The sequence below is a fragment of the Geotrypetes seraphini genome, chromosome 2 (genome assembly GCF_902459505.1).
Source record: "Geotrypetes seraphini chromosome 2, aGeoSer1.1, whole genome shotgun sequence".
Taxonomy (NCBI): domain Eukaryota; kingdom Metazoa; phylum Chordata; class Amphibia; order Gymnophiona; family Dermophiidae; genus Geotrypetes; species Geotrypetes seraphini.
In genome coordinates this window covers 167,138,890-167,166,086 of record NC_047085.1, presented here as the reverse complement: position 1 = coordinate 167,166,086, position 27,197 = coordinate 167,138,890, and the positions used below count along the sequence as shown (strand labels likewise).

Here is a 27,197-nt window from a genome sequence, read left to right as displayed (position 1 = left end):
GCTTGCCTTCTTTGAAGGCGTGAATAAACATGTGGATAAAGGTGAGCTAGTTGATGTAGTATATCTAGATTTTTAGAAAGCTTTTGACAAAGTTCCTCATGAGAAGCTTCTGAGAAAATTAAAGAGTCCTGGGATAGGAGGCTATGTTTACGTGTGGATAAGGAACTGGTTATCGGACAGAAAACAGAGGGTAGTGTTAAATGGAAGAGAGTAAATAGTGGAAAACCACAGGAATATGTACTGGGACCTTAGGAAATTGGAAGGTTGTGTGTCCAAATGGCAGATGAAATTTAATGTGCTCAAATGCAAAGTGATGCGCATTGGGAAGAATAACCCAAATTATAGTTACCAAATGTTAGGGTCAGCACTCAAGAAATGTTGGGGATCAGCACTCAAGAAAAAAGATCTGGGTGTCATTGTAGACAATACTCTGAAACCTTCTGCCCAATGTGCAGTGGCGGCCAAAAAAAGCAAACAAGATGCTAGGAATTATTAGAAAAGGGATAGTAAACAAGACTAAGAATGATGGAATGTCTCCATATCACTCCTTGGTGCGACCTCAACTGACCACCTTATCTCAAAAAAGATATACTGGAATTAGAAAAGGTTCAAAGATGAGCGACTAAGATGATAAAGGGGATTTAACTCCTCTTGTATGAGGAAAGTCTAAAGAGGTTAAGACATTTTAGCCTGAAAAAGAGACTGCTGAGGGGAGATATGATTGAATTCTACCAATTCCTGAGTGGTGTAGAATGGGTACAAGTAGATCAATTTTTTGCTCCATCATAAATTACAAAGACTACGGGACACTTGAAGGAGGAAATATTTTTTTCACTCGGAGAATACTTAAGCACATCAAGCAGCATTATGGGGTAAAGACCTTGAACAATTGCTCATGCCTACTACCTATGGGGAATTCAGGAAACGCCCAAAAACACATTTGTTCCTGAAATACTTAGGAAACCAACCTATATAATCTTAGTCCTCAACAAACGATCGCTAGAACTATCAATCACTAAGTCTGTACTTTGTTTATTCCATTCAATCTGTAACATTTCTAATCATTGTAAACCGCATAGAACTTCACGGTCCTGTGGTATATAAACTGTTATTGTTATTATTATTATTAAGCTCTGGAGATGCATTGCCAGAGAATGTGGTACGAGTGGTTAATGTAGCTGGTTTTAAAAAAGTTTTGGATAAGTTCCTGGAGGAAAAGTGCATAGTCTACTATTGAAACAGACATGGGGGAAGCCACTGCTTGCCCTGGATCGGTAGCATGGAATGCTGCTACTATTTTGGGGTTTTCCCAAGTACTTGTAACCTGCAACGGCCACTGTGAAGACGGGATAGTGGGCTAGATGAACCATTGGTCTGACCCAGTAAGGCTACTCTTATGTTCTTAAATTCAAATTAGTGCCAATAATTGCTTGCTAGTGGCCAATTATTGGCACTGATTAGCATCTAAACCAATTAATTTGCTCATGCAAAATGACTGTTCAAATTTGAGCACATAGCTATAGTCACCACATATAGAATCCAGGAAAATAAGAGTAATTCAATAAATGGCATCCAAAGTTAGGCCCTGGTATGCTCCACCTTAAGCTAGTATTATGGCAGTGGTCTCAAACTGAAACCCTTTGCAGGGCCACATTTTGGATTTGCAGGTACTTGAAGGGCCTCAGAAAAAAAATAGTTAATGTCTTATTAAAGAAATGACAATTTTGCATGAGGTAAAACTCTTTATAGTTTCTAAATCTTTCCTTTTGGCTTAGTCTTAATAGTAATATTGTAATTTATAGCTACCGAGATATATGATCAAGAAACTGTTTTATTTTACTTTTGTGATTATGATAAACATACCGAGGGCCTCAAAATAGTACCTGGCGGGCCTGCGAGTTTGAGACCACTGTATTATGGAAAGGGTGCTGTGCTCAGAACAACCTTTATGAAATACTAGCAAAGTGTGCATTTCGCTCCTAAGTTTAAGAGTTGGTAAACAGCTACTATTGAGCATCAATTCATTGGAGATATGGGGGATGGTTGCCCTCTTAACCTCCCAGTGCTTTTTGTCCCGTCCTGTCCCCCCCAATACCAAATTGGCAAGGGAAACCAGTGACAGAGAACATACAACATAAGAACATAAAAGATGCCATACTGGAAGAAACCATCAAGCTCAATACCTGGCAAGATCCCAAAAGAGTAAAACAGATTTATTGCTGCTTATCCTATAACTAGAAGTGGGTTTTCCCAAATCCATCTTAATAATGGCTTATGGACTTTTCTTTAGGAACTTATTCAAACCTTATTTAGACCCTCCGTCACAACCTCCTCCGGGAGAGCATTCCAAGCGTCCACCACTCGTTGTGTGAAACAGAATTTCCGGACATTTGTCCTGGGCCTGTTGCCCTTCAATTTCAGTCCATGATCTCTTGTCTGAGTCACATTTGACAACGTGAATAACGGTGATTCTTGCTCTATTTTGTCGAATCCTTTTATTATTTTAAAAGTCTCTATCATATCGCCTCGCAGTCTTCTCTTCCTCAGGGTGAACATGCCCAGTTTTCCGAGGCGTTCTTTGTAGCTCAAATTCTCCATACCCTTAACTAGCTTCGTGGCTCATCTCTGCACCCTCTCCAGCAGGGTTATATCCTTCTTTAGGTAGGGAGACCAGTGCTGGATACAGTACTCCAAGTGTGGTCTGACCATTGCTCTGTAAAGCGGCATTATGACGTCTGCCGATCTACTTGTGATTCGACAAAATTCGACAAAATAGAGCAAGAATCACCGTTATTCACGTTGTCAAATGTGACTCGGACAAGAGGTCATGGACTGAAATTGAAGGGTAACAGGCCAGGTGGACGCTTGGAATGCTCTCTCAGAGGAGGTTGTGATGGAGACCACCATTCTGGGATTCAAGGGCAAGTTGTATGCACACCTTCTTACAAATCACATTGAGAGGTACGGGTAAACAGGGTCTTCATCAGGGAACACCTAGCTTAGCCTCCGCGTGCGCGGGTCGCTGGACTAAATGGACCTAAGGTCTGATTTGGTGAAGGCATTTCTTATGTTCTTATGTTATCAATAAATTTGTTTTCCATGTGTCCAATAAAATCACATTGTCCTTAGCATAATTACCGTATTTTCACGCATATAACGCGCACGTTATATGCGTTTTTACCTACCGCGCATACCCCTCGCGCGTTATACGCGTGAGCGCGGTATACAAAAGTTTTTTTACATAGTTCCCACCCCGCCCGATGCCCGATTCACCCCCCCCAGCAGGACCGCTCGCACCCCCACCCCGAACGACCGTTCGTACGCGCTCCCACCCGCACCCGCATCCACGATCGGAGCAAGAGGGAGCCCAAGCCCTCTTGACCGGCCGACTCCCCAACTCCCCGACAATATCGGGCCAGGAGGGAGCCCAAACCCTCCTGGCCACGGCGACCCCCTACCCCCACCCCGCACTACATTACGGGCAGGAGGGATCCCAGGCCCTCCTGCCCTCGACGCAAACCCCCCTCCCTCCAACGACCGCCCCCCCCCAAGAACCTCCGACCGCCCCCTCAGTTGACCCACGACCCCCCTGGCTGACCCCCACCCCCCTTCCCCGTACCTTTGGTAGTTGGCCGGACAGACGGGAGCCAAACCCGCCTGTCTGGCAGGCAGCCAACGACGGAATGAGGCCGGATTGGCCCATCCGTCCCAAAGCTCCACCTACTGGTGGGACCTAAGGCGCGTGGGCCAATCAGAATAGGCCCTGGAGCCTTAGGTCCCACCTGGGGGCGCGGCCTGAGGCACATGGGCCCAACCCGACCATGTGCCTCAGGCCGCGCCCCCAGGTGGGACTTAAGGCTCCAGGGCCTATTCTGATTGGCCCACACGCCTTAGGCCCCACCAGTAGGCGGAGCTTTGGGACGGATGGGCCAATCCGGCCTCATTCCGTCGTTGGCTGCCTGCCGGACAGGCGGGTTTGGCTCCCGTCTGTCCCAACTACACAAAGGTACGGGGAAGGCGGGTGGGGGTGTCGTGGGGGTCGGCCAGGGGGGTCGCGGGTCTTTATAGTGCTCATGCCTAACTCATTGTCTTTATAGTGTTCATGTCTTTATAGTGCTCATGCCTAACTCAGGGTTACCCGTGTGTCCATTTTTGCGTGCGTGTGTGTACACGCGCCGGAATGAGATATTGTCATCACAACAGTCCGATTCAGCCCTTCCCTGCAGCAATCAATACAGATAAGTGATGGCAGTAACTTTCCGTGCCGCTGACACAGCTGAAACCTGAACACAGTAACTCATTTGAGTTCCCTGCACAGTCTCTTATCGTGGGCTCTTATTAGACTCTCTGCTGTGTCTTCCAGAAGGGAGGATATTTAGTGGGCAAGCCATAAGCTTCTAATAAAAGCATTTATGAGGGGGCGGTCGGAGGTTCTTGGGGGGGGGGCGGTCGTTGGAGGGAGGGGGGTTTGCGTCGAGGGCAGGAGGGCCTGGGATCCCTCCTGCCCGTAATGTAGTGCGGGGTGGGGGTAGGGGGTCGCCGTGGCCAGGAGGGTTTGGGCTCCCTTCTGGCCCGATATTGTCGGGGAGTCGGCGGTCCTTCGGGGTGGGGGTGCGAGTGGTCCTGCCGGGGGGGGGGGCAGGGCAGGGCGGGTAAACGGAGAGTCGGGACAGCGCACGGAGAGTCGGGGAGGGCGAAAGGAGAGTCGGGGTGGCCAGAGGAGAGTCGGGGCGGGCGAAAGGACAGTCGGGCAGCATGCACGGTATACCCGTGAGCGCGGTATACAAAAGTTTTTGTACATAAAATCGTGGTTTCTGCGCGCTATACCCGTGTGCGCGTTTTACAAGGGTGCGCGTTATCTGCGTGAAAATATGGTAGGTATTTTGATATTTAATATATGAGACAGTCGCATCGGGGACATAATTTTCCACTCAAGATATAACCAGTCTGGCTGATGTTCCAAGAGCTCAGGGAGGATCCAATACATACCTTGATGCATTATATAGGCTTGATGATACCTATAAAAATTGGGAAAATTTACCCCACCCTCCACAATTGGTTTTTGTAGAGATACTAAAGCAAGTCTTGCTTTTTTCCCAAGCCAAATACATTTTGTCAGAATACCATTTAACTTTTTGTAAAAGGACCCTTGAAAATAAACTGTTAACATACCCATTTGGTAACAAATTACCGGCAAGATCATCATTTTGATCGTTTGAACCCCACCAAGACAAGTGTAAAGCGTTCCGTTGCTCACACATTTCCGTGACCTTTAATAATAAAAAATTTTCATTTATTTCCATTGTTTCTTCCAATGTATTTTTAATCCATATAACTAAATATTTAATACCATCTTCCTTCCAGATAAAAGGAAATTCATCAAATAATCCTCTTGCACAATGTAGATTTAATGGAAGAACTTCTGATTTACTCCAGTTTATTTTATAACCAGAGAATTTTCCAAATCTGTTAATCAGGTCAAGTAAACGTGGGATAGTAGTTTCAGGATTTCTCAAATGAAGCAAAATATCATCTGCATATGCAGAGACTTTATATTCCCGACCTGCATAGGCACCTACAGTTTTAAAAATTAGTTTTTAATTGTTTTTAAATAACACAGTCAATTACTGCTTTATTTATCACCAATGAAACCAATTAAGTTAGATGGCAGTAGGATACTTACCGCTACTAACTTTCGGCATCTCTACGAGAATCAGGGGCCTTCATATCTATCTTTCCATTCCATTCGGTATTTTATAGATCTCTATTATATCTCTCCTGAGCTGTCTCTTCTCTGGGCTGAAGAGCCCTAACCACTTTAGCCTTTCCTCATATGGATGTTGTGACAGTGTTGAGGTAATAACTGGTTATGTTTCTAAAGTTGCAAAGATAACCGGTTATGTGCTGGCTTTGAACATGCTGATATGTATTCTCTATTTTTCTACAATGGATATTTATACTGTTCAGCCCAGTGCATAAGCATCTGTTTCTCCTATATTTTAGAACAGGCTTAATGCTGGCAGATTCTGTTCTAAAATAATGGTGAATGTTGATACACCCCGATTTGCACTTCTCAGTTCCTTCTTCTACAACCTGTCTGAAATAGGGCTGTATCATGCCTTCTTGCTACCATTTAGGTGTTGGTATTTACATCAGCCCTAAGGCTGGTGTAAGGGATCACGTCTTAAATCAAGGCAAATTTTTTGTTTATTATGCTGCATTTTATAAAGAAAAGCAGATGCCTACTTTTCTTTAAAAAAAAGGAGGATTAAAATAGGCATATTTTTGTTGCCTTAAACTAGACACCTGCCTGTAAAATTACCCTTTTAGCCTCATTTCATAATACATTTCTTCTTTTTCTAGCTGATACAGTAAATTATTTGAACAATGATGTCAGTGTTTACTTGTATACTTGTAGGAAAACTAAAGTAGTAATAATAATAAAATGGAACTGAGACAGAAAAGGAAAGAAGATAAGGACAGATAATATTTGGAATGGAATGAGCAACCATAGTCATGGATAAGCATTAAGTTAGGGATTTCTGGGACTGTGAGAGACTAATCCACAGCTCCACAAAAAACAGCGATTGTCCAACAGCTCTGTACTGCTATTTGAAGGTTAATGTGAGTAATTCTCACAGGAAATGTTTAGGGTTCTTAGAATTTAAGCTACACAATGACGGAATCAGACATACGACACAACGCTGCAAAGCAGTCTGTAAGCAGCTTATGAGATTTTCCCTGTCACACATTTTGGAGACTCAATAAAGCTCTTGACTTCTTGAGGAATTTTGAGGCCGACCACTTTACCAACGTCATCCACTAGTATGAATATTCTGCTGGAAGTTATCAGGATACCGAGGATTGATTATAGCATTATTCTCAAATTGACTTTCGTGAATCAATGACCTCATTTTCACTTTTCACTGCTAATTATGCCCACAGGCTACTGTAAGGGACCTAATTTCTTATCTCACTATTTCCTGGAAATCTGTCCCAGGCTTCATGCTTCATCTTGTAAAATGTAGTATCCACTGAATATTTTTAAATAAATTATGTCACCGTGTGCCCTCATTACTTTAGGATGTCTGGTAATTCTGCATGACAGCTTGTCGTTGATCTAAATAAAGGAATAAAACAGCTAAGTCAGCAATTGCGTGCTGATGGATTTGATAGGAAAAGATAATCTTGGAGCTGAATGATCCTTTTGGGGATCGAAATATTCAAGGTACTGAAGGAAATAGATTTAGTAGATAAGGGCAGGTTGTTCACTCTCTCCAAGGTAGGGAGAACGAGAGGGCACCCTCTAAAATTGAAAGGGGATAGATTCCGTACGAACATAAGGAAGTTCTTCTTTACCCAGAGAGTGGTGGAAAACTGAAATGCTCTGCTGGAGTCTGTCATAGGGGAAAACACCCTCCAGGGATTCAAGACAAAGTTAGACAAGTTCCTGCTGAACCAGAACGTACGCAGGTAGGGCTAGTCTCAGTTACTACGCAGGTAGGGCTAGTCTCAGTTAGGGCGCTGGTCTTTGACCAGAGGGCCACCGCATGAGCGGACTGCTGGGCACAATGGACCCTGGGTCTGGCCCAGCAGCAGCAATTCTTATGTTCTTAAAACATGTGATTAGTTTGTTCAGCTTAAAGACGATAAGGGTGTATTTGAGAAGGTTAAGCATTTTTGTGAAGGGATCCACCACCTGAGAAGTGACTGTTCCCCAACTGGCATATAATGAAGTTTCTGGGTCTAGGTGGACTCCTGGCCCTGGAAAGACAAATTTTCAAAGTGATCTCTTTTCAGCAAGAAGCATTTTACTTATGTTAATTGACTGAAAATGCCTTTTGCCTACATTTCTTTTGGTTCTTTAGTTCTATTGGTTTCTTTGTGTTCTGTTAATAGAACATTGAAACATGATTGCAGATAAAGGCCAAATGACCTATCCAGTCTGACCATCCACTATCTCTTCTTCTCCCTAAGAGTTTCCACATGCCTGGTCCCACACTTTCATGAATTCAGATACAGTCTGCCTCCACCACCTTTACAGGGAGACTCTTCCATGTATCTGTCACCATTTCTGGAAAAAAAGCATTTTCTTAGATTACTCCTGAGCCTTTTAACTTCATCCCATGCCCTCTCATTCTGGAGTTTCCTTTCAACTGAAAGAGACTCATTCTGGAGTTTCCTTTCAACTGATAGAGACTCACCTTTTGCATATTTATGCCACATTCTAGAGGTATATAAATGTCTCTATCATATCTCCCCTGTCCCACCTTTCCTCCAAAGTATACATATTAAGATCTTTGAGTCTGTCCTCATACGCCTTATGATGCAAACCACTGACCATTTTAGTAGTCTTCCTCTGGACTGAATCCATCCTCTGCAATCTCAGACTACTTGAGCATATATTAGATAAATACACCATCTGCTAGGTATCAACAAATCATACTGCTTTTAAATATATTACTTCACTAAAAAATAAAAGATACGCCTGAAGGAAGTGATCTTGGACACCCAGTTTTGCCAAATATATATATATATATATATATATATATATATATATATATATATATATATATATATATATATATATATATAAAACTTGGGTTGTAAAAACAATCTTTGGTCAGAAAAACTTCCAGGATAAAATCTGCTTTAAACCTTGCCATTAAAGAAAATATGTCTATCCCTAAGTCAAGGAAGCTGCCCATTAACTCTGTTCCCAGTGCTAAGATCAGACAGGCAGGGCAGAACAGAGAAGGGATGGCAGAGAAGAACAGAATATCTGTTCCAAGCCACTATAATCCCTTTTATAAACCATCTGTTAATTTTCCGGTTAAACTTCTGGTCAGGCAATCTGACACAGCTAGGGTTAAGGAAAGGGGTGGAGCTGACAGGCAGAACGTGGTTAGAGCACTAGTGAAAGTTCCACAGCAGGCTAAATCAAGGCCAGCTGAGAACACACACAGGCAATCAGGAACCTGGAGGGAACTGAAGGCTAGGAGCTCTGTCTTACTGCCTTCTGCTAAGAAACCTCCTGTCCCACAGCACTGCCATGCTGACAAAACTTTGCTTTCCAAGCAGAGGCTAATTGAAAGGGAAAAGCTCCATGAGCAGGGCTGGCCAAACGCTGCTCCAGAGGATAGCTTGTACCCAGCTTCAGAGAGTGAGGAGTCTCTTTTGGAAGTAGAGGGATATGTCTCTGAGGGGAAGGAATGGAATGCAGCCCAGAAGCCCTAAACTATATGCCTGAATGCAGCATGAGCCAGTAAGGTATTGTGTGGGGAAAGGGAATGAAAGTTGGTTCTGTAACAATGGTCTAAAGTACTTTAAAGAAACATTTCTGTCCTTATGAGGGACTGTATAATGAATGAATATTTGATGTGTGAATGTGAGGATTGGTTAGCAACAGAATCTCTGTATGCAAGCAAAGCATAGTGAGTGGGGGATGGGTAATGCTAACTAACCTTAGAAGGAGAAATAAAGCCCGGAGTGGATTCAGTGACTTGACATGTTCAAATCCCTGATAGTGGGAACTTTTGGGATGGGAATCTTAGACCTTTAAAACAAGGGTGAATGGTTCCCAGCCCACTGCCCAGAAATAAGAAAGGTCAGTGGGATATTCATACTTCAGGTTGTCAGGTGGGGAGAACTTCCTGAAGAAACACAAAGGGCTCAATACAACAATTGTGCCAAGCCTAAAAAGAGTGGAGCTAAACTCTTGTATATAAGTTCTTGAAACCAGAATGCTGCCCAGAACTGTGCAAAGCATGACAGCAGAACTGTGAGAAAGAAACCCTGTTTAAAGGGAAATGTTTGGAGGTTTTTTCCCCTTTCCTGACTGAAGTAAGGATTTGCTGTAAGAGAAAACTTTGTGAGAAATCTTTTCCAAGCATCATCAGCAGGTGGGGCTATATTAGAACCAGTGAAAATTGAACTGGATAATAAAACTTGAAACTGGAATTTATTGGTGGAAAGTTTTTTCTTTTCTTTTTCTCTGCTGTGCTTTTTCCAGAGTGGTCCTCCAAAGAGCTCTAATACTTGCGCCTGGGGCGGGAGCTGTGTTGCCAGTGCTAGGCTTACCCCTGGCCCCATCACTCTCTCTCTCTGTATATATTTATATATTCACAGTTCCAATTCAATCCAAACCTTAGTCTTATATACCACTTTATTCCCACTAGGGACTCGATCCGGTTCACAAAGTTAATTAGAAAGGCAAAGGAAAACGATGATTGGCCAAAAATTCCTCTGTTACAGTCCCTTATTTATCAGTTAAGAATTTCTGGAAAAGATACACATACAGATGTGCATATAGATAGTTGTGCATATAGATTTCCAGTACATGCTCGACTCATGCAGAGAAACCCAATGGGACCACTATTTTACTATGGCTTCATCAGAAGTTTAAATTATATAGTGTAAAGTTACTAAAAAGATTATACTCTATGCAGTTTAACACATTTCTTATATGGTTAAAAAAACAAACCTCTAGTGAACACTCACCATTTAAAACTAAATTCAAAAGTAAGAAGCAGAATTTGGCTCAAACTTACAACCAGTAGGGAAAGCAACAACTACACACACTTTCTAAATTGTTTGGTACTGTGAGAATAACAAGCTCTCATTTAATGGAAATGCTGGAAGATATGATCTTGTTTTTAAGCAGAACTGGGTTATTTGTACAAGGATCCCCCTTAATATAGTGAGGAGGTATAAACCATTTACACTGCACGAAAGCAGAGGATCCTGAGCCAAAGATGAGGAGGTCCAAGCCTCTGATGCCCCCTGTGGCTATTCTACTGACTCCAGCCAGTTAGTTTTTCAAGATATCACAATGAATATGCATGATGTAGATTTGCATACCAAAGAGGCAGTGAATGCAAATCAACCTCATGAATCTGCCCCTTACGGCCTCTTTTACAAAGCCATGCGGCAACAGCCCCGAAGCCCTTTAAATCTCTATGGGCTTCGGGGCCATTAGCGCAGCGCAGCCGCTAGCATGGCTTTGTAAAAGAGGCCATAAGTATATGCCTTGAGGGTGTAAATATTTTCAAATTAAAATGTTTAGTGCGTAGGGCTGTGTTTATATATAACTGAAGTTGAAATGCACATGCAAAATTTCCAATCTGAATGCCCCTCAGAATACTTTTTTTAAGCAGCCATTGGTAGGTGTATTATAAAAATAAACACATAGGGCCATATTATATAAACGGTATCCTACCACTTTCTAACCAGCCAATCAGGAAGCATGTTTTCCAAAAACAAAACAAAACCCGAGGCAGGCTAGGAGTCTGTTGCAGTTGAGGGAGACGCATAGGGCACTTAAGCTTACCCAAGGCTGGGCATGAGCGTGGTTTTGTCCAGAAGAGGCATTAGGTGAGCTTAGGCGGCCGTAGATATCTCCCTAGGGCTGTGATAGGCACCTGAAATATAGACCATTGAAATGTTGGCCTACATTTCAATTAGACGTGGCCGCTAAACTGATCATGGCAAGGAAATCTCCCTGTTGCGATCAGCTGAGCAGCCATGGCAGGAAACCTACAACTCACCCCCCCCCCCCCACTGTCCGAAGCAGGAGGAATGCCCAATCCCTCCTGCCGCAAACCCCTAAACAATCCCCAGCAGGAGGGATGCCTAATCCCTTGTGCCACAAACTGCAAAACAATCTCCAGCAGGAGGGATGCTCACTGTCTTCTGCCAGCACCCCTCCCCCATACTCAGCATCCCCAGCAGGAGGTATGCCTAATCCCTCCTACTGCAAACCTCTAAATCCCCGGCAGGAGGAATGCCCACTCTTTCCTGCTGCCACACTTTTGGCATTCACCCAATCCACAACTTTCAACATGCATGATTCTAATTTATTTTTTAGATCTTTCCCCGATCTATCAACTGGGAAAAAATAAAATACAATCTGCATATTTTCTATAATGGATATTTAATGACACAAAAACTTTCCCCCAATAACTCCATATAAGCATTGAACAATAATGCCAACAATGATGATGCTTGAGGAATTCCTCTTCCTACAGAGGCTTCTGTGGACACTTCGACCCTATTCGAAACACAAAAAGTCCTATTGAACAAATAAGATGCAAACCACTGCAAGTATACAATTTTTATTATGTAAACATTTAGACGAAATTTTTTTAAAAAAAACAAAAAACCCACGTTCTATGGGTAAAATGACATTTTGCTAATGAAACTCCAGGCTTTTATTATTACCCAACAACCCAACCTTTCCTCAGATAAAAGTATGGTAATATCCATTCAACAATGCAGTGTTTATTCACCTTCCCTTTTGAAGAGATAGTCCAGGGGAAGAGACTGGGGTGGGGGCAAATAAACTGTTTTTCTATTTCACAAAGTTGGCAACCCTAATGCTTTATTGCCCCTTCTTCCAATAACATTTTTCCCCTTAAAAGAGTCAACTATGGTAGTGGGGGGACATACAGTGAACCCTTGATTTAATGAACTGCTCGGTGGGGGAGGGGGGGGTCCGTTATATGCGAGTGTCCAGAAAATCCGAATGCATGCTAAATTGACACCAAAAGATACAATAAACCACAACAAAGACAATATATATTGCAAAAGTATACTTTTATTTATAAACAAATAAAAAAAAATCACTGTATTGCAGCACACAATGAGTCAAGTTTGGCCATTTATTCTTGTATTGGCTAAAAAAAGTCACTTGCCTTTTAGAACATTGTGGTTTATTGATTATAACTTCTCTGAAATTTTAGAAATGAGAATAATATTGTTGCAACTCAGGTTCTGACGATGAGTCAATAAATGAAACCAAGTCATCTAGATGACTTCTAACTTGACTCAGTTTCATTATTTTTATTATAGGATCTTCTTCATCACTCTCGTCATCTGTCATTTTTTGGTTCCATAACTTCTTCAGCTATCTCACTCTCCGCCATAATTTGATAACCAGGATCACCCTCGTCTTCTTCCAGCCATTCAAGTAGAGCTTCTTCTGTTGTATTATTTTCTCCTGCATTTGTCATCGTGTAAAAATCTTCAGTTTCAATTCCATTGAACAGCATTTTGCTCTCAATGTTATTTAGAAGTTTATTCCACCCGTTCACTAAGCGGCTGGAAAATTATATATAGCTGATTTAATTTTATATATTTTTTAGATTTTGCAATGTATTCCCTTCTGACGTCTCTTTCTTCTGTTTCATCTTTCAACACCACCATAACTTCTTGCAAAATTTTTTTCTTGTATATCCTTTTAGTTGCCAGAATAACGCCCTTGTCCATAGGCTGTAGAATAGAATTTGTATTTTTTGGAAGAAACATGCATTTAATTTTCCTATCCTGACCACACAAAATTTTTTCAAATGGATGTGCTGGTATGTTGGCAAGTATCAACAGTGCTTTGATGTTTTCTGCTGGTATGGATAATTTTTCTACTTGGAACCTCTTAACTTCTGGTACAAAATGTTCAAAAAGCCATGCCGTAAAAATACAAGATGTAAACCAAGCTTTTTTAGAATTGTAGTAAATTGTAAGTATTTTATTCATGCAATCTTTCAACGTTCTTGGGTGACATGATTTGCCAACAATCACCGGTTCTAATTTATGAGAATCATCTGCGTTCATACAAACTAGCGCGGAGATTCGTTCTTTGCTTAATTTGCTGCCGGAAACAGTTTTTTCTGTTTTAGAAGCTTGGGTATTTTCTGGCAGTAAACATCAGAACAAACCGGTCTCATCCGCATTATAAAGTTGACATTTCAATAAATTTTCATCTTCTATTAGATTAGATAGTTTCTTACAAAATGTAAGTCCGTTTGTTCATGATTCCATGTGTCTTGCAAAATTTCCACAACCACCCATCACTAATTTTTATTTCAATATTCATGTGTTTAGCTAATGTCTTTGCTGCAGATTGCAATTCCACTCCCCACACATTTCCACCACAAGAACTTTGCTGAATGTACCACTTTATTACAGCCTCTTGCAGCGAAGATTCTTGTGCCACTTTAAGATTTTTTCTTGACCGTTAGAATCCACAACATTGGACAAAGCAAATTTTTGCAGCTTTTCTTTTGCTTTGTGAATGTCCGATACACCATATTCCTCACAAACTCGAGCCACAGATACACCCAATTCCACTTCCTCGATGAGATCCAACTTTTGTTTTATACTCAAGTTTGTCCATTTTCATTTTTTATCCATGACTGCGCTTTGGCTTAATTTGCTGCCGGAAATGGAAAGGGCTGTTTGAGAGACAGTGCGCATGCTCGGCTTTCCTGCCCGGAAGTGCATGATGACAATTATGCGGTCCGGTAAATCCAAAGTCCGGATAAATGAGGTCTGGAAAATCGAGGGTTCACTATACTTTAAATGCACGGATTTCTGACAAACTGATGCAAGAAAATGTGAGAAACATTCAAGTCCTATATCCCTATAGCCAAATGTTTATTTTCCAAAAAATGGAGAAGAACTTTCTGATTTATTTTAAGGTTAATAGTTAAAAACTATTAAATGCTCATTCACAGGTGAAAAAACAAAAAAATAAGTATATTGCACAGAAGTGAACCAATTTTTTATTAAAGCCATATGAAAAATAAACTAAGTGATATCAGAAAAAAAGACCAAATTGCTGTTATAAACCAATCAATATGGTTTATAGTAGCAATAATCCCCTCTTGCCAGCTTTCACCTTCTAATGACCTGCATGTGAGAACACTAAATAGACTCAATTTCACTTCCAGATGGTAATTATCAAAACCACCTCTTAACTACAAGTAATGACCAGTTCCTCAAGGAATTAATGCAGCCTTAGATAGGCAAGAGAAATATTAGTATTTCCACAAATCGATATAATCCGGATTTAACTTCCATCCAATCCTGATTAGATATGATTGATGAATGGACTTTCCAAAATAAACTAGTTCTAAACCCTTGGAAAACTACAAGGTTATGGATTACAGGTTCTTTAAAAGTTCTGATAGCATCTCTGGTTTTAGAGTCTCAACTTCTTCAGCTTCAAAATTCCATGAAGTATCTAGGTGTTTATCTTGATTCTGCATTAACATTCCAACCACAACTGGTTTCTGTAGTTAAACCTTGTTTCTATTCCTTACACAAGATTCGTTCAATACATTCATATATAGACACATCATGTGAATCTCTTGTTTATACATTAGTTACCTCAAAATTGGATTACTGTAACACTATGGGGCTCATAATCAAAACTGAAACACATCTAAAATTCCACCCAAGTCGGCACTTGGACAACTTAAAAGAGAGGTTGTCCAAATGTTGATAAACTGACTTTCTGGATGTGTCGAGGGACTTCTTATGCCTCAGAATGCTGCTGTGCCCCCAGAGCTGAAAGGGGCATATATGGAGGAGTGGTTATGGTGTGATGTGGGCCAACCTAGACTTAGGGCTCCTTTTCCTAAGCTGTGTTAGCGTTTTTAGCGCACGCAGCAGATTAGCGCATGCTCACCCCACGCTACGGGGCTAGAACTAACGCCAGCTCAATGCTGGTGTTAGCATCTAGCGTGGGCGGCAATGTAGCACGTGCTATTCCACGTGTTAATGCCCTAACGTGGCTTAGTAAAAGGAGCCCTTAGTCGTCCTGCAGGGATAATCAAATGTTTTACTAGACATCCTAGATGAAACTTAAACGTTGAGTTAGACGATATAAAAACAGGTATAAGTGCCAAAAAGGTATCCTAAGTGACCAGATAACCACTGCAGAGACAAAGTAAAGAGCCCCACATTCTCCTCCAGTGTTCACTGATCCCCTCACACCCCCACAAAAATCAGAATAAAGAAGTGCATACCTGGTTTCAGAACATTAGCACCTGGTATAGGAAAGCTTAGTAGAACTGCACATAGGTGTCTTAAATAGCCTGGGAGGTTGGCTACCGAACCATAAGGAAGAGGACCAAAAGCCCATAAGCCACTCTAATCACTACATTTATGGTAGAATATATGCACCCACCATAACCTCCCATAGCCTTACTCTACTGCCATATAGGTGCCACCTGCAGCCATATGGGCTATTGTGGTTATAAACAGGTGGGTATAGTGTGGGGGTGTTTTGAGGGGCTCACCGTAACCTATAAGGGAGTTCTAGTAAGATGTTTATCTAGAACCCTTTTTGTAAAGTTCAAAGCAGTGCCCTGTAACGTGCCCCACTGCTCTACTGCCATGTCTGGGTAGCCAGTCCATTGCAAGATTGGCCCCTCCCATGTCCAAATGGTCTTGTTCTAGGCCGGACGAACAATAGTCTGGATGTCCATATAGATGATTTAAAAAAAAAAAAAAAAATTCTAGATGTATTTTTCAAAAATAGGCATTTTTCCACTGCCAACTTTGGGCGTCTACCATCATCAACCCAACTGGGACTTAGACGTATGTTTTTATTATGCCTCTCCACATTTACTGGATAATCACAGGTTTCTATCAAGAAATTGCAGACTGTTCAAAATACCACTATCAGAGTTCTTACAAATGCTCAGAGATATAATTATGTCTCCCCACTATTTAAGGAATATCATTGGCTTCCTATAAAATATCATTTAATGCATAAAGCATTAAATTTAGCATTTAAAGTATTACATAGTGGGCAACCTGACTAGCTTTCAAAATTACTTGTCCCATATAAACCAACTCATACTTTACATTCATCAATTGCAAATAGATTAGCTTTACCACCAATTCATCTGGTTAGACTGAGGTCAACTCAAAATTCTTCCTTTTTTGCTGCTGTACTAGAGAATGCCATGGGAACTCATTTTCCCATCCGGGCAAGTTCTTTGCCTGTCCCTGCCCCATTCCTGCAAACTCTGTCCTCATCTGCATACGCCTCAAGTAATTTAAAAGCATAAGTGTTCGAGGCTTGTGAGGTTAAGGCAGAGCTTACAAGAATAGGACAGGGACAGCGATAAAACTCACGAGGACGGGAAAGGAAAATTGAGTTCCTGTGGGGCTGGGGACACATTTGTCCTCATGCCATTCTTTATTCTGTACCCAATCTTTGGAACTTTCTTCCAACAAAGTTACCTTTTTGGATTGGCCTTTTCCTAATTTTAGTAAGTTAAGTATTAAGAGACTTTTAATTTTTCCATCTTTTGGCTAACAGGCCATACAGCGACTATTAGATTTTAATTTTGAATTAATTAATTTAATTGTTACTTTATTGTAATAATTGCTCTTTATCTGTTCTTTAAATATTGGTGTTATTTTCCTTTTTATATTTTGTTGTAAACCTCACTGATGTTGCAATGAAGAGCGAGTATATAAATACTATTAAACACAAACATGTGGAGGGGCATCAGGGCCTTCGCCACTACCACTGTATTCCAAGATGCATTGGGAGGGAGAAGCCCTGTCATTTGCAGCATGTGGCCCTTTAGGCAGGAGGGAGTGAGCTTCGCTTCTGCTGTTTGCTCTTCCAAAGGTACCGGAGAGGGGAGGGGCGGGGGGCAGAGATGTCAGAGCATGTCGGGGGAGGTCCAGGATGTCGGGAGGATGTGGGGGATATCAGTGGGAGGTCCGGGATGTCAGAAGGAGGGGTGAAGGGCTCCACAACTCAGCTGATCCTGACAGGGGGAATCTCCATCAGCTGAGCCACAGGGAAACTGTCTCAGCTGATGGGGATTCCTTCTGCTGCAATCAGCTGAAGGAAAGCCTACGGGTTTTTGTTTATGGGTTTTTTTTTTTGCTCTTTGGGTGATGGGACAGGGTCATGACCATTGGGGGAGTAAGGGAGAGGGGTCATGCCTTAAATCCTCCAGTGGTCTTCTTGTCAGTTTGGGTAACTTAGATGCAACTCAAACAGGTCTAACTGCCGGCGTCTTAAGTTCCTTCTAGGAAAGCTTTGATCATGGCTGGGGTATGTCTAGGTTGAAGCCCGTCTAATAACCGCCCATAGCAAAAGAAAAAAAAAACCATATGAGAGAAGATTCTTCCCCTTTATCATCTCAGTTGCTCTTCTTTGAACTTTACACTAAAGATTGTTTTCTAACCTAAAGTCTGCTAGTAGACTGTTCCACAAACAGAGAACCACAGCAGATAAAATAATGGACCTACTTCAAATCGAGCATAATTCTGACGAAGAAGTAATTTCAAATATGCTCCTTGACTTCATCTCTGGTCCTGATCAGGAATCCACCAGCATAATTTTCTGGACACATATGATGGACCATTTGAACTTAGCAGTTATTGCTTCTGGCAGCCAGTGTTACTGATGGAGCAAATCAGCCTCAGTGTAGCTGGAGCTTTCAGCTGAGCTTTCAGAGTCTGGAATACTTTATCTGGAATTGATAACTGTGATATGGACAATGATTACTATGAGAAGGCAGGGAGGTATTTTGGGGTGTGCATGTTTGAATGGCGCATTAATGCACTCATTATTTGATGTTGTAATGTCAATATTCATTTATTAAGCACAGCACAACTTTTATTCCCGTTATCTGTGCAATTCAAAAGTGATTGGAGGAGATGGAAACAGAGACAGTAGAAGAGTGCCCATATTGTGTATGTGATAATAGTAGCAAAATGCAAATTGCACTAAAATAGCAGCAAAAAATGAAATATAGACTTATGTTTTAGGTTAGAGCCAGAAAATTGCTATGTTCATCGAACGTCTTCCAGATATCACCGATCGTATATCATCTGTCAATATTGCAAACTCCATTCATAAGTTAGTGTCAAGATTTTGTGTGCTATCTCTAACAGCATGTTGTTCTCCAGTGAGTCAGGAAACTGCAGAAACAAACAATATGTTTAATGTGACATATACTCTCCAAGTCCCCAAAAGAACTAATCTATTTTAGAACAAGATGATTAGACACCCAGCTATAGCTGACCACCTTCCTCCTCGTTAAGGTTATCCTAAAATACAGGCAGAGGGATGTCTTTAGTAATCATCAAGGACAAGATTGTGAAGTTCTAAGATTGACAGTACAATTAGAGCTCTGATATATGAAATGTTGTCAAGAATGAAGCAGGAACAGACAATGTCCTCAGGCAAGGACAGAGACAAACAGTGTTCTCAAGAAGAGGCATAGTAATGTTTTTTTGAACTTGACAAAAAAAAAAAAAAAAAAGGAAAAAAAAAATGTTATATTTTAAAAAAATTTCAGAAAAGATACTGGATGCCCCATATTAGTTTTATGAAATGGAAAGTCTTTTCAAATAACTCCAAATGTAAATTAAACAAACCATTACAACAGCTCTCCTAAAGTTATTGAACTGAAAGTAGTAGTATAACATGGTCAAAATCCTTAACTTTACAGAGCTAGGCCACCATATTTGGAAGATTCTTCTGACTCATAGCATCACAATCCTGTCAATATACCCAAATGCTTCAAGTGATGCCTGACTCAAATGGTCCATTACTATAGCTATTTGAAATGCACCAGTATTCAAGGTAGTCGGCCAACATCGCCATAAAGAGCTGCATCATATTAACGCGGGGGGACATTTTCTGTAGGACGTCTAGGTCTGAGTTTGGATGTTTTGGGAAAGATGTCCAGAAATTCAGTAGAAAAAAATGTTAATTTTCAAAACTGCATAGACGTCTATCTTTTTGTTTTGAAAATGACCCATCTAGATGTTTTGGCCCTTAGTATGTCTATCTTTTTTTGGCCATTTTCGAATATAAAAACAACTAAATGAAACCCCCAGAAAAACAAGCTATTTGGACGTCCAAACAGTCGTAGCAAGAATAGCAGAGGGGTCACTCTTAAGTGGTACTGCAGTGAATGCCACATAAAGAGTCCCAGGTACCCATGCCACTATAACCTGCTTATATTGTATGGTAAGACCTCCAAAACCCACCTGTATACCACAACAATAGCCCTTAGGCCTGCAGGTGCCATCTTTATGTAGGTGCAGTAGGTTTTGGAGGGTCACCATACCATATGAACAAGTTATAGTGACATGTGTACCTGGAATTTTTTGTGTGATATTCAATGCAGTGCGATGAAACCTTCTGCTCAATGTTTGGCGGTGGCCAAAAAAACAAACAAGATGCTAGGACTTATTTAAAAAGGGATGGTTAACAAGACTAGAAATGTTATAATGCCTCTATATCACTCCTTGCTGCGACCTCACCTTGAGCATTGTGTTTAATTCTGGTCACTTTATCTCAAAAAAGATATAGCGGAACTAGAAAAGGTTCAAAGAAGAGTGACCAAAATGATTAAGCAGATGGAACTCCTCTTGTATGAGGCAAGACTAAAGAGGTTAGGGCTCTTCAGCTTGGAAAAGAGATGGCTGAGAGGAGATATTATTGAAGTGTATAAAATCCTGAATGGTGTAGAATGGGTACAAGTGGATCGATTTTTCACTCCGTTAAAAATTACAAAGACTAGGGGACACTCGATGAAGTTACAGGAAAATATTTTTAAAAGCAATAGGAAGAAATTTTATCAAGCTGCGTTAGAGTTTTTTAATCGCAGGCTTCTATGGTAAAAGCTCTGACACTCATAGATTTCCTATGAGTGTTGGAGCTTTAACCGTAGCAACTCACAATAAAATGCCCTAACGTAGCCTTAGTGTGTATCTACAAATTGGGCATTGGTAGATCGGGGCATTCCTTATAAATAGGATCCAGGGGATTTGCACCTAATTTAGGCACGGATTTACAACCGGGTTCAGTTGGTGTAAATCCTCGCACCCTAAATTGTGAACAGATTCCAGCACTAAGTGCTATTCTGTAAACAGCGCACAACATGGATCACCATTTATAGAATAGCGATCAATGCTCATTTTTTTTCACAGCTAAATTTGGGCATCATTTACTGCATCTAGTCCATAACCTATAGAAACCTCCCAAATGTAGGCAGAGAACATTTACAGCAGCTCTATGCATGATATAAGTGCTTCTCCCCAAATACATACATGTGTATATATCCAGTTACTCTAGTATTTTTATTAATTTATTAATATTTTATTCATTTATTAATCTTTATTAATTTTAAAACCAGCATACAGTGCAACATATTATCAATTAATTAACTCAATAGCACTCAATACCTTCTAATGATACAATAAACACATAACCCCCCTCCCCATCCCCATCCCCATCCATCCTTCCTAAAAGTGTAAAAACATTCAATATAATACAAATGAACAAGATAAACAACCTTGCAATCCAATAATAAATTAATTACATACCCCCCCTCCTACCCACCCATCCTGGATGCATATAATCAAAGGGCTAAATCCAATAATCAATCTTTACAAAATTTTGTTAATGAGTCACAAACATCTTTAAATTTTTTATAATGTCCCAATTGTATTGCTCTCATATGTTCAAATTTATAAGTTTGGCACAAGGATTTCCACCAAAAACTGTAGTTTAATCTATCCCAATTTTTCAAGTTTTTCAGAATAAGTTGTATAGCGACTCCCATCATAATTAAAAGTAATTTGTTGTTATGGGAAGTTATTGGACTCCTGTTCCTCATTAATGTGCCAAACAGCACTGCATCATATGTCAATGACACTGGATTTCCCAGTATTCTATTGATTTGACTCCAAATGGATTGCCAAAATTTAAGGGGTCCTTTTACAAAGGCACGGTAGCGGTTTAATGTACGTTAAACCTCCTGCCGCGCTAGTACCTAACGCCTCCATTGATGAGGCATTAGGATTTTAGGCCGCCGCGGGGGTTAGCGTGTGAAATGTCCGACGCGCTAATCCCTGTAGCACGCCTTGATAAAATGAGCTCTAACTATTATGGGATAAAAGAAAAGCAGATGATCCAGTGTCCCTATATCGAGATGACAGTGCCAGCATCTATTTGACTTAGACCTATCTAAGTTGGGGCGTCAACAGGACCAGTGGTATTGCTCATATCACAACGAGGAAGGAGAAGATTTGTTACATAATGCCTGTAAAAACTTTGGCAGCCAAGATGAACAGAGTAGAGTTGGGAGAACACATTTGGTGGTCGAGTTTAACAAATATGGTGAAGTTGATGACTCATTGATATTCACTCGCTGCAGCTGCATATTCAGATGCCTACCCCTATATCTGACTTGGCTATGTTAAATGATTAATTTAGTGAGAGCAGCTTAAAGAAGTATGAATGGATGAAATGGGTGGTAGTGGTAATTGGAAGGTTGGAAAATTGAATGGATTCTAGTATTTATTTATTTAAAAAATTTTTATCCCGCTGCATCCACAGTTCTGTGGGGGTTCTTCTAAAACATACACAATCAAATTGTGACAAAGCAAGCAAACTACTTATAAAATAAAATTTGCATTCTACCACTGTTCTCACAGAACATTTTACAAAAACATAGTAAACCAGAAGTCTACCTACAAGAAATAAAAGATCCTACTTATATTCTCTCTCGAATAACAATGTTTTCACACCTCTCCTGAATTGCATCACAATGGAAGACTGCTTAATTTCAATTGGTAATAAATTCCACAAACCTGCACCCTGTACCGACACCATAGACCAGTGGTTCTCAACCCCGCCCTGGGGGACCCCAGCCAGTTGGGTTTTCAAGATATCCCTAATGAATATGCATAAGACATATTTGCATGCCTGTCTCCTCCATTATATGCAAATCTCTCTCATGCATATTCATCATGGATATCCTGAAAACCCAACTGGCTGGGGGTGCCCTAGGATAGGTTTGAGAACCACTGCCATATACTGTCAAATTCTTACTCGTCTCAACAAATTCAGTGATGGAATTTTGAGATTCATCTGATTTTCGGATTGCAATGCTCTCTTTGGTTGGTAACTGGAGAACAACAAACTTAAAACTACAGGGCAGATGTCTTTCAAAACTTTAAAAAACAGACTCAAAATCTTAAACTCAATACGCCGAGCAACAGGTATCCAATATAAAGTACACAAGATTGTTGTAATATGTTCATATTTAGAGGCTCAAACTACAGTATTCTATAAAGGAAAACAGGGTCTACTTCTTTATAGAATTGACTTTAAAATGTTGAAAAATAATCTTCTAGGTGACCAGAGATATTTTTGACACTTTGTCATCTTTCTGAAGTGACAGCATTTGTTATTACCTTAGCAAAGGTCCATTGCTAAAGTTCAAATCATAGCCCTGCCTTAATTACATCCCAAGGGCTTTATTTGTTATGACTGGAAATCTCGAGATACCATCTGACAGTAAAATCCAACCAGAGACAAATAATGAACAAACATCCAGAACAACTCTGTCTAATCAATATCCCCAGCCTGACATGAAAAATGTTCAAGGCCTACTAAGGGCTCCTTTTACAAAGCCACGCTATCCGAAAATCTACCGCCTGCTCAAAAGGAAGCGGTAGCGGCTAGTGAGTGCGGCAATTTAGCGCGCTATTCCGTGTGTTAAGACCCTGGTGCGGCTTTGTAAAAGCAGCCCTAAATCTTCTAAGATAGGTCTTTCTTTCTGTTGCCTCATTTCACACTGTCCTAGGCGATTGTTTCAGAAACAGGTCAATTTTTTTTTTTTTTCAAACTGTAATTGCTTACCTGACTCACAGGCAAATGTCTTTGATGTCTCATCATGAAAAATAATTGCAACTGCATGCTTTTTGGTCTCTCGAGGCAGTCTGGTTATGTTTTTGATATTGTGCAATTCAGTTACCTTGGGAGAAAGAAAAATATGTATTTGATTCAAGATACAGACAGATAAAGTTGCAACAAAAATAGTTGAAATCAAAGATAGACAGAAGGCAGAGATTACATTATTTAATTCAGCGGTATTTAGCTGTCTGGGGATGTCTGTTTGCTGATATTTAGTAGGAGATATCTGGCTATCTCCCATTGAATATCCCAGTTAGGGGATTAGCCAGTGACTGGCTATGTCGCATGACAAAGCTGGTGACCACCAATATTCATTGGCAGACCGGCTAAGCCTACTAGCCAGATAGACCCACCTAAAAACAGGTCTATCTTTGGCTGCTATACTTTAGCCCAGGGTTAGGGAACTCCGGTCCTCGAGAGCCGTATTCCAGTCGGGTTTTCAGGATTTCCCCAATGAATATGCATGAGATCTATTTGCATGCACTGCTTTCAATGCATATTCATTGGGGAAATCCTGAAAACCCGACTGGAATACGGCTCTCGAGGACCGGAGTTCCCTACCCCTGCTTTAGCCAGTCAGTCAGATGATAAATATCAGCTTGGCCAACTAAGGGCTCCTTTTATCAAGGCATGCTATGCGGGTTAGTGCGTCGGACATTTCATCACGCGCTACCCCCCCCGCGGCAGCCTAAAATCCTAACGCCTCGTCAATGGAGGCATTAGGTACTAGTGCGGCAAGCGGTTTAACGCGCGGTATTCCGCGCGTTAAACCACTACCGTGCCTTTGTAAAAGGACCCCTAAGTCTTCAGCAGCTGTATTTAACCCGGATATGGCCCTGACATTGAATATCTGGATTTACTGCCAACTGTGAGAGGCAGCCGAGTTGCCTCCCACAGGCTAAATATTGATCCCAATATTTTTTTTTCTACAGCAGAATAATGAGTTATACTGTGATTGTGTGAAACAATATAGACATCCCTTGTTAGTTTAGTCAGTGATATTTCTGAAGAAATAAATAGAAAGAACAAATGGAAAAATTTCCTGATTTTCAACTGGTTATAAAATATTGGCCTGCAGGTGATTACTATTTGCCTGTAGGGAAATACAACATGTTGAAATACAAACAAAAAATACTGCGGTCCTTTTGCTAAGCTGTGATAAATACTAATGTGTGTTTACAGCAGGTTATAAAGCACTACTACGGGGCACAATCAGATGTAGGTATTTTTTGTTTTTTTTAGCGCTGGAGATGTGTCTGGGAGAATAGAATTTGGAGAGTAGGCTACATCGCTGCATGATAACCGGTTAGTCTAGGATTAGCATGAGAACTCTTAGGGCTCAATTCTATAAAGTGTGTGTCAATCACAAGGTAGGAGCGCTTTATAGGATCAGGTCTAGTGACACCTAAAGTGGGCTTAGGCATTGGTAGGCGTCCTTACCTTACAAACACACTATTTATAGAAATATAGAAACATGACGGCAGATAAAGGCCAAATGGCCCATCCAGTCTGCCCATCTGCAGTATTCACTATCTTCTCTCCCCAAGAGATCCCTTGTACCTGTCCCATGTTTTCTTGAATTCAGGCACAGTCTTTGTCTCCACCACCTCTATCGGGAGACCTATCCACACATCTTCCACCCTTTCAGTAAAAAAGTATTTCCTTAGGTTACTCCTGAGCCTTTCATCTTTTAACTTCATCCCATGCCTTTTCACTCTGGAGTTTCCTTTTAATATAAGAGACTTGCCTCATGTGTATTTTATGCCACATAGGTATTTAAACATCACTATCATATCTCTCTTCTACTTTTCCTCCAAAGTATACAAATTGAAATCTTTGTCTGTCCTCATATGCCTTATGATGTAGACCACTGATTATTTTAGTAGCCTTCCTCTGAACTGACTCCATCTAGTTTATATTTTCTTTGAAGGTGCAGTCTCCAGAATTGTATACAATATTTTAAAAGTGGTCTCACTAGAGCAGGGGTGCCCACACTTTTTTGACTCGCGAGCTACTTTTAAAATGACCAAGTCAAAATGATCTACCAACAATAAAATTTTTAAAAAACACAACGCACACTGTACGCATAGAATTGTTAATTATCATTCCTATTCCGGGGTTTTTTCAAAGAGGTCAAAGCAGATGACTCTATGCACTGTTACCTCAGTAACAACCATACAAAAATAGACAAATACCCACCCCCCTCCCTTTTTACTAAACCACAATAGCAGTTTTTAGCGCAGGGAGCTGCGCTGAATGCCCAGCGCTGCTCTCGACGCTCATAGGCTCCCTGCGCTAAAAAACACTATTGCGGTTTAGTAAAAGGGGACTATATTTTAAAATATAGACAGCAGATATAAATTCAGACACATTTTGATCACTAAATTTAAAATAAAATAATTTTTCCTACCTTGTCTGGTGATTTCATGAGTCTCTGGTTGCACTTTCTTCTTCTGACTGTGCATCCAATATTTCTTTCAGCCTGTATGCTTCCTCTCCTCCACACCTCATTCCCTCCCCCAACTTTTTCTTCCTCTCTCCCTGACTTTTCTTTCTTTCTCTCTTCATGCCCCCTTTCTTTTTTTCTGTTTCTCTTCTTTACTTCTGTCTCCCTACCTGCTCCCTTTCTTTCTTTCTCCCTGCCCTTCCCCAAGCCAAGCTGCTGCCATCGGGGAACAGGACCCAAACTTCCACCAATGGATAACAGGCCCCAAAGCCACCGCCACTGCCGCCGCCCCATGCTCTCCCTGCTTCGGGCCGACCAGCATTCCTCTCCCCGACGTCAATTCTGCCGTCAGAGAGGAAGTTCCGCCCAGCCAGGCAGCGATTGGCTGGCCCGAACTTCCTCTCCGACGGCAGAATTGACGTCGGGGAGAGGAAGACTGATTGGCCCAATAGATCGCCAAGGCAAAGTGAGTCCTGGGTGATCGACTCACTTTGCCTTGGCGAGCTACCGGTCGATTGCGATCGACTTATTGGGCACCCCTGCACTAGAGTCTTACACAGGGGCATCAATACTTCCTTTTTCCTACTAGTTATTCCTATCCTTATGCACCCAAGCATTCTTCTAGCTTTTGCCGTCACCTTTTCAACTTGTTTGGCAAACTTAAGATTTTCACATACTACCACACCCAAGTCCCACTACTCTTTCATGCACAAAAGTTTACCCCCTTAACTGTACCATTCCCTTAGGATTTTGCAACACAAATGCATGACCTTGTATTTCATAGCATTAAATCTCAGCTGCCATATTTTAGACCATTTCTCAAGCTTTACTAGATCCTTCCTCATGTTATCCACATCATCAGAGGTGTCTAATTGCAGATTTTGGTATCATCTGCAAAAAGGCAAATCTCACCAGACAGCCCTTCAGCAATATCGCTTACAAAAATGTTAAAAAGAACAGGCCCAAGAATCAAACCTTGAGGCACACCAGTGGTAACATCCCTTTTCTCAGAGTGATCGCCATTGATTATTGCCCTTTGTTGCCTTCCACTCAACCAGTTCCTAACCCAGTCTGTCACTTTGGGGTCTCTTTACCAAAGGCATTCTATTTAGACACCTGTGTGGATGGCTGTCAAAGGCTTTGCTAAAATCTAAGTATACTACATCTAGTGCATTCCCTCTATCCAATTCTCTGGTCACCCAGTCAAAGAAATTGATCATA

The 27,197-nt window shown here is 41.1% G+C and overlaps 1 protein-coding gene across 2 annotated transcripts in view; it reads right to left on the bottom strand.

The window, feature by feature from the left end:
- DOK6 (docking protein 6) overlaps positions 1-27,197 on the bottom strand; it is a 724,151-nt gene that overhangs the window by 292,687 nt on the left and 404,267 nt on the right. For both annotated transcript variants that reach the window (XM_033933725.1, XM_033933726.1), the window contains one exon: positions 23,477-23,591. In XM_033933725.1, the coding sequence (XP_033789616.1) occupies positions 23,477-23,591 (115 nt within the window). The remainder of the gene's footprint in view (positions 1-23,476; positions 23,592-27,197) is intronic.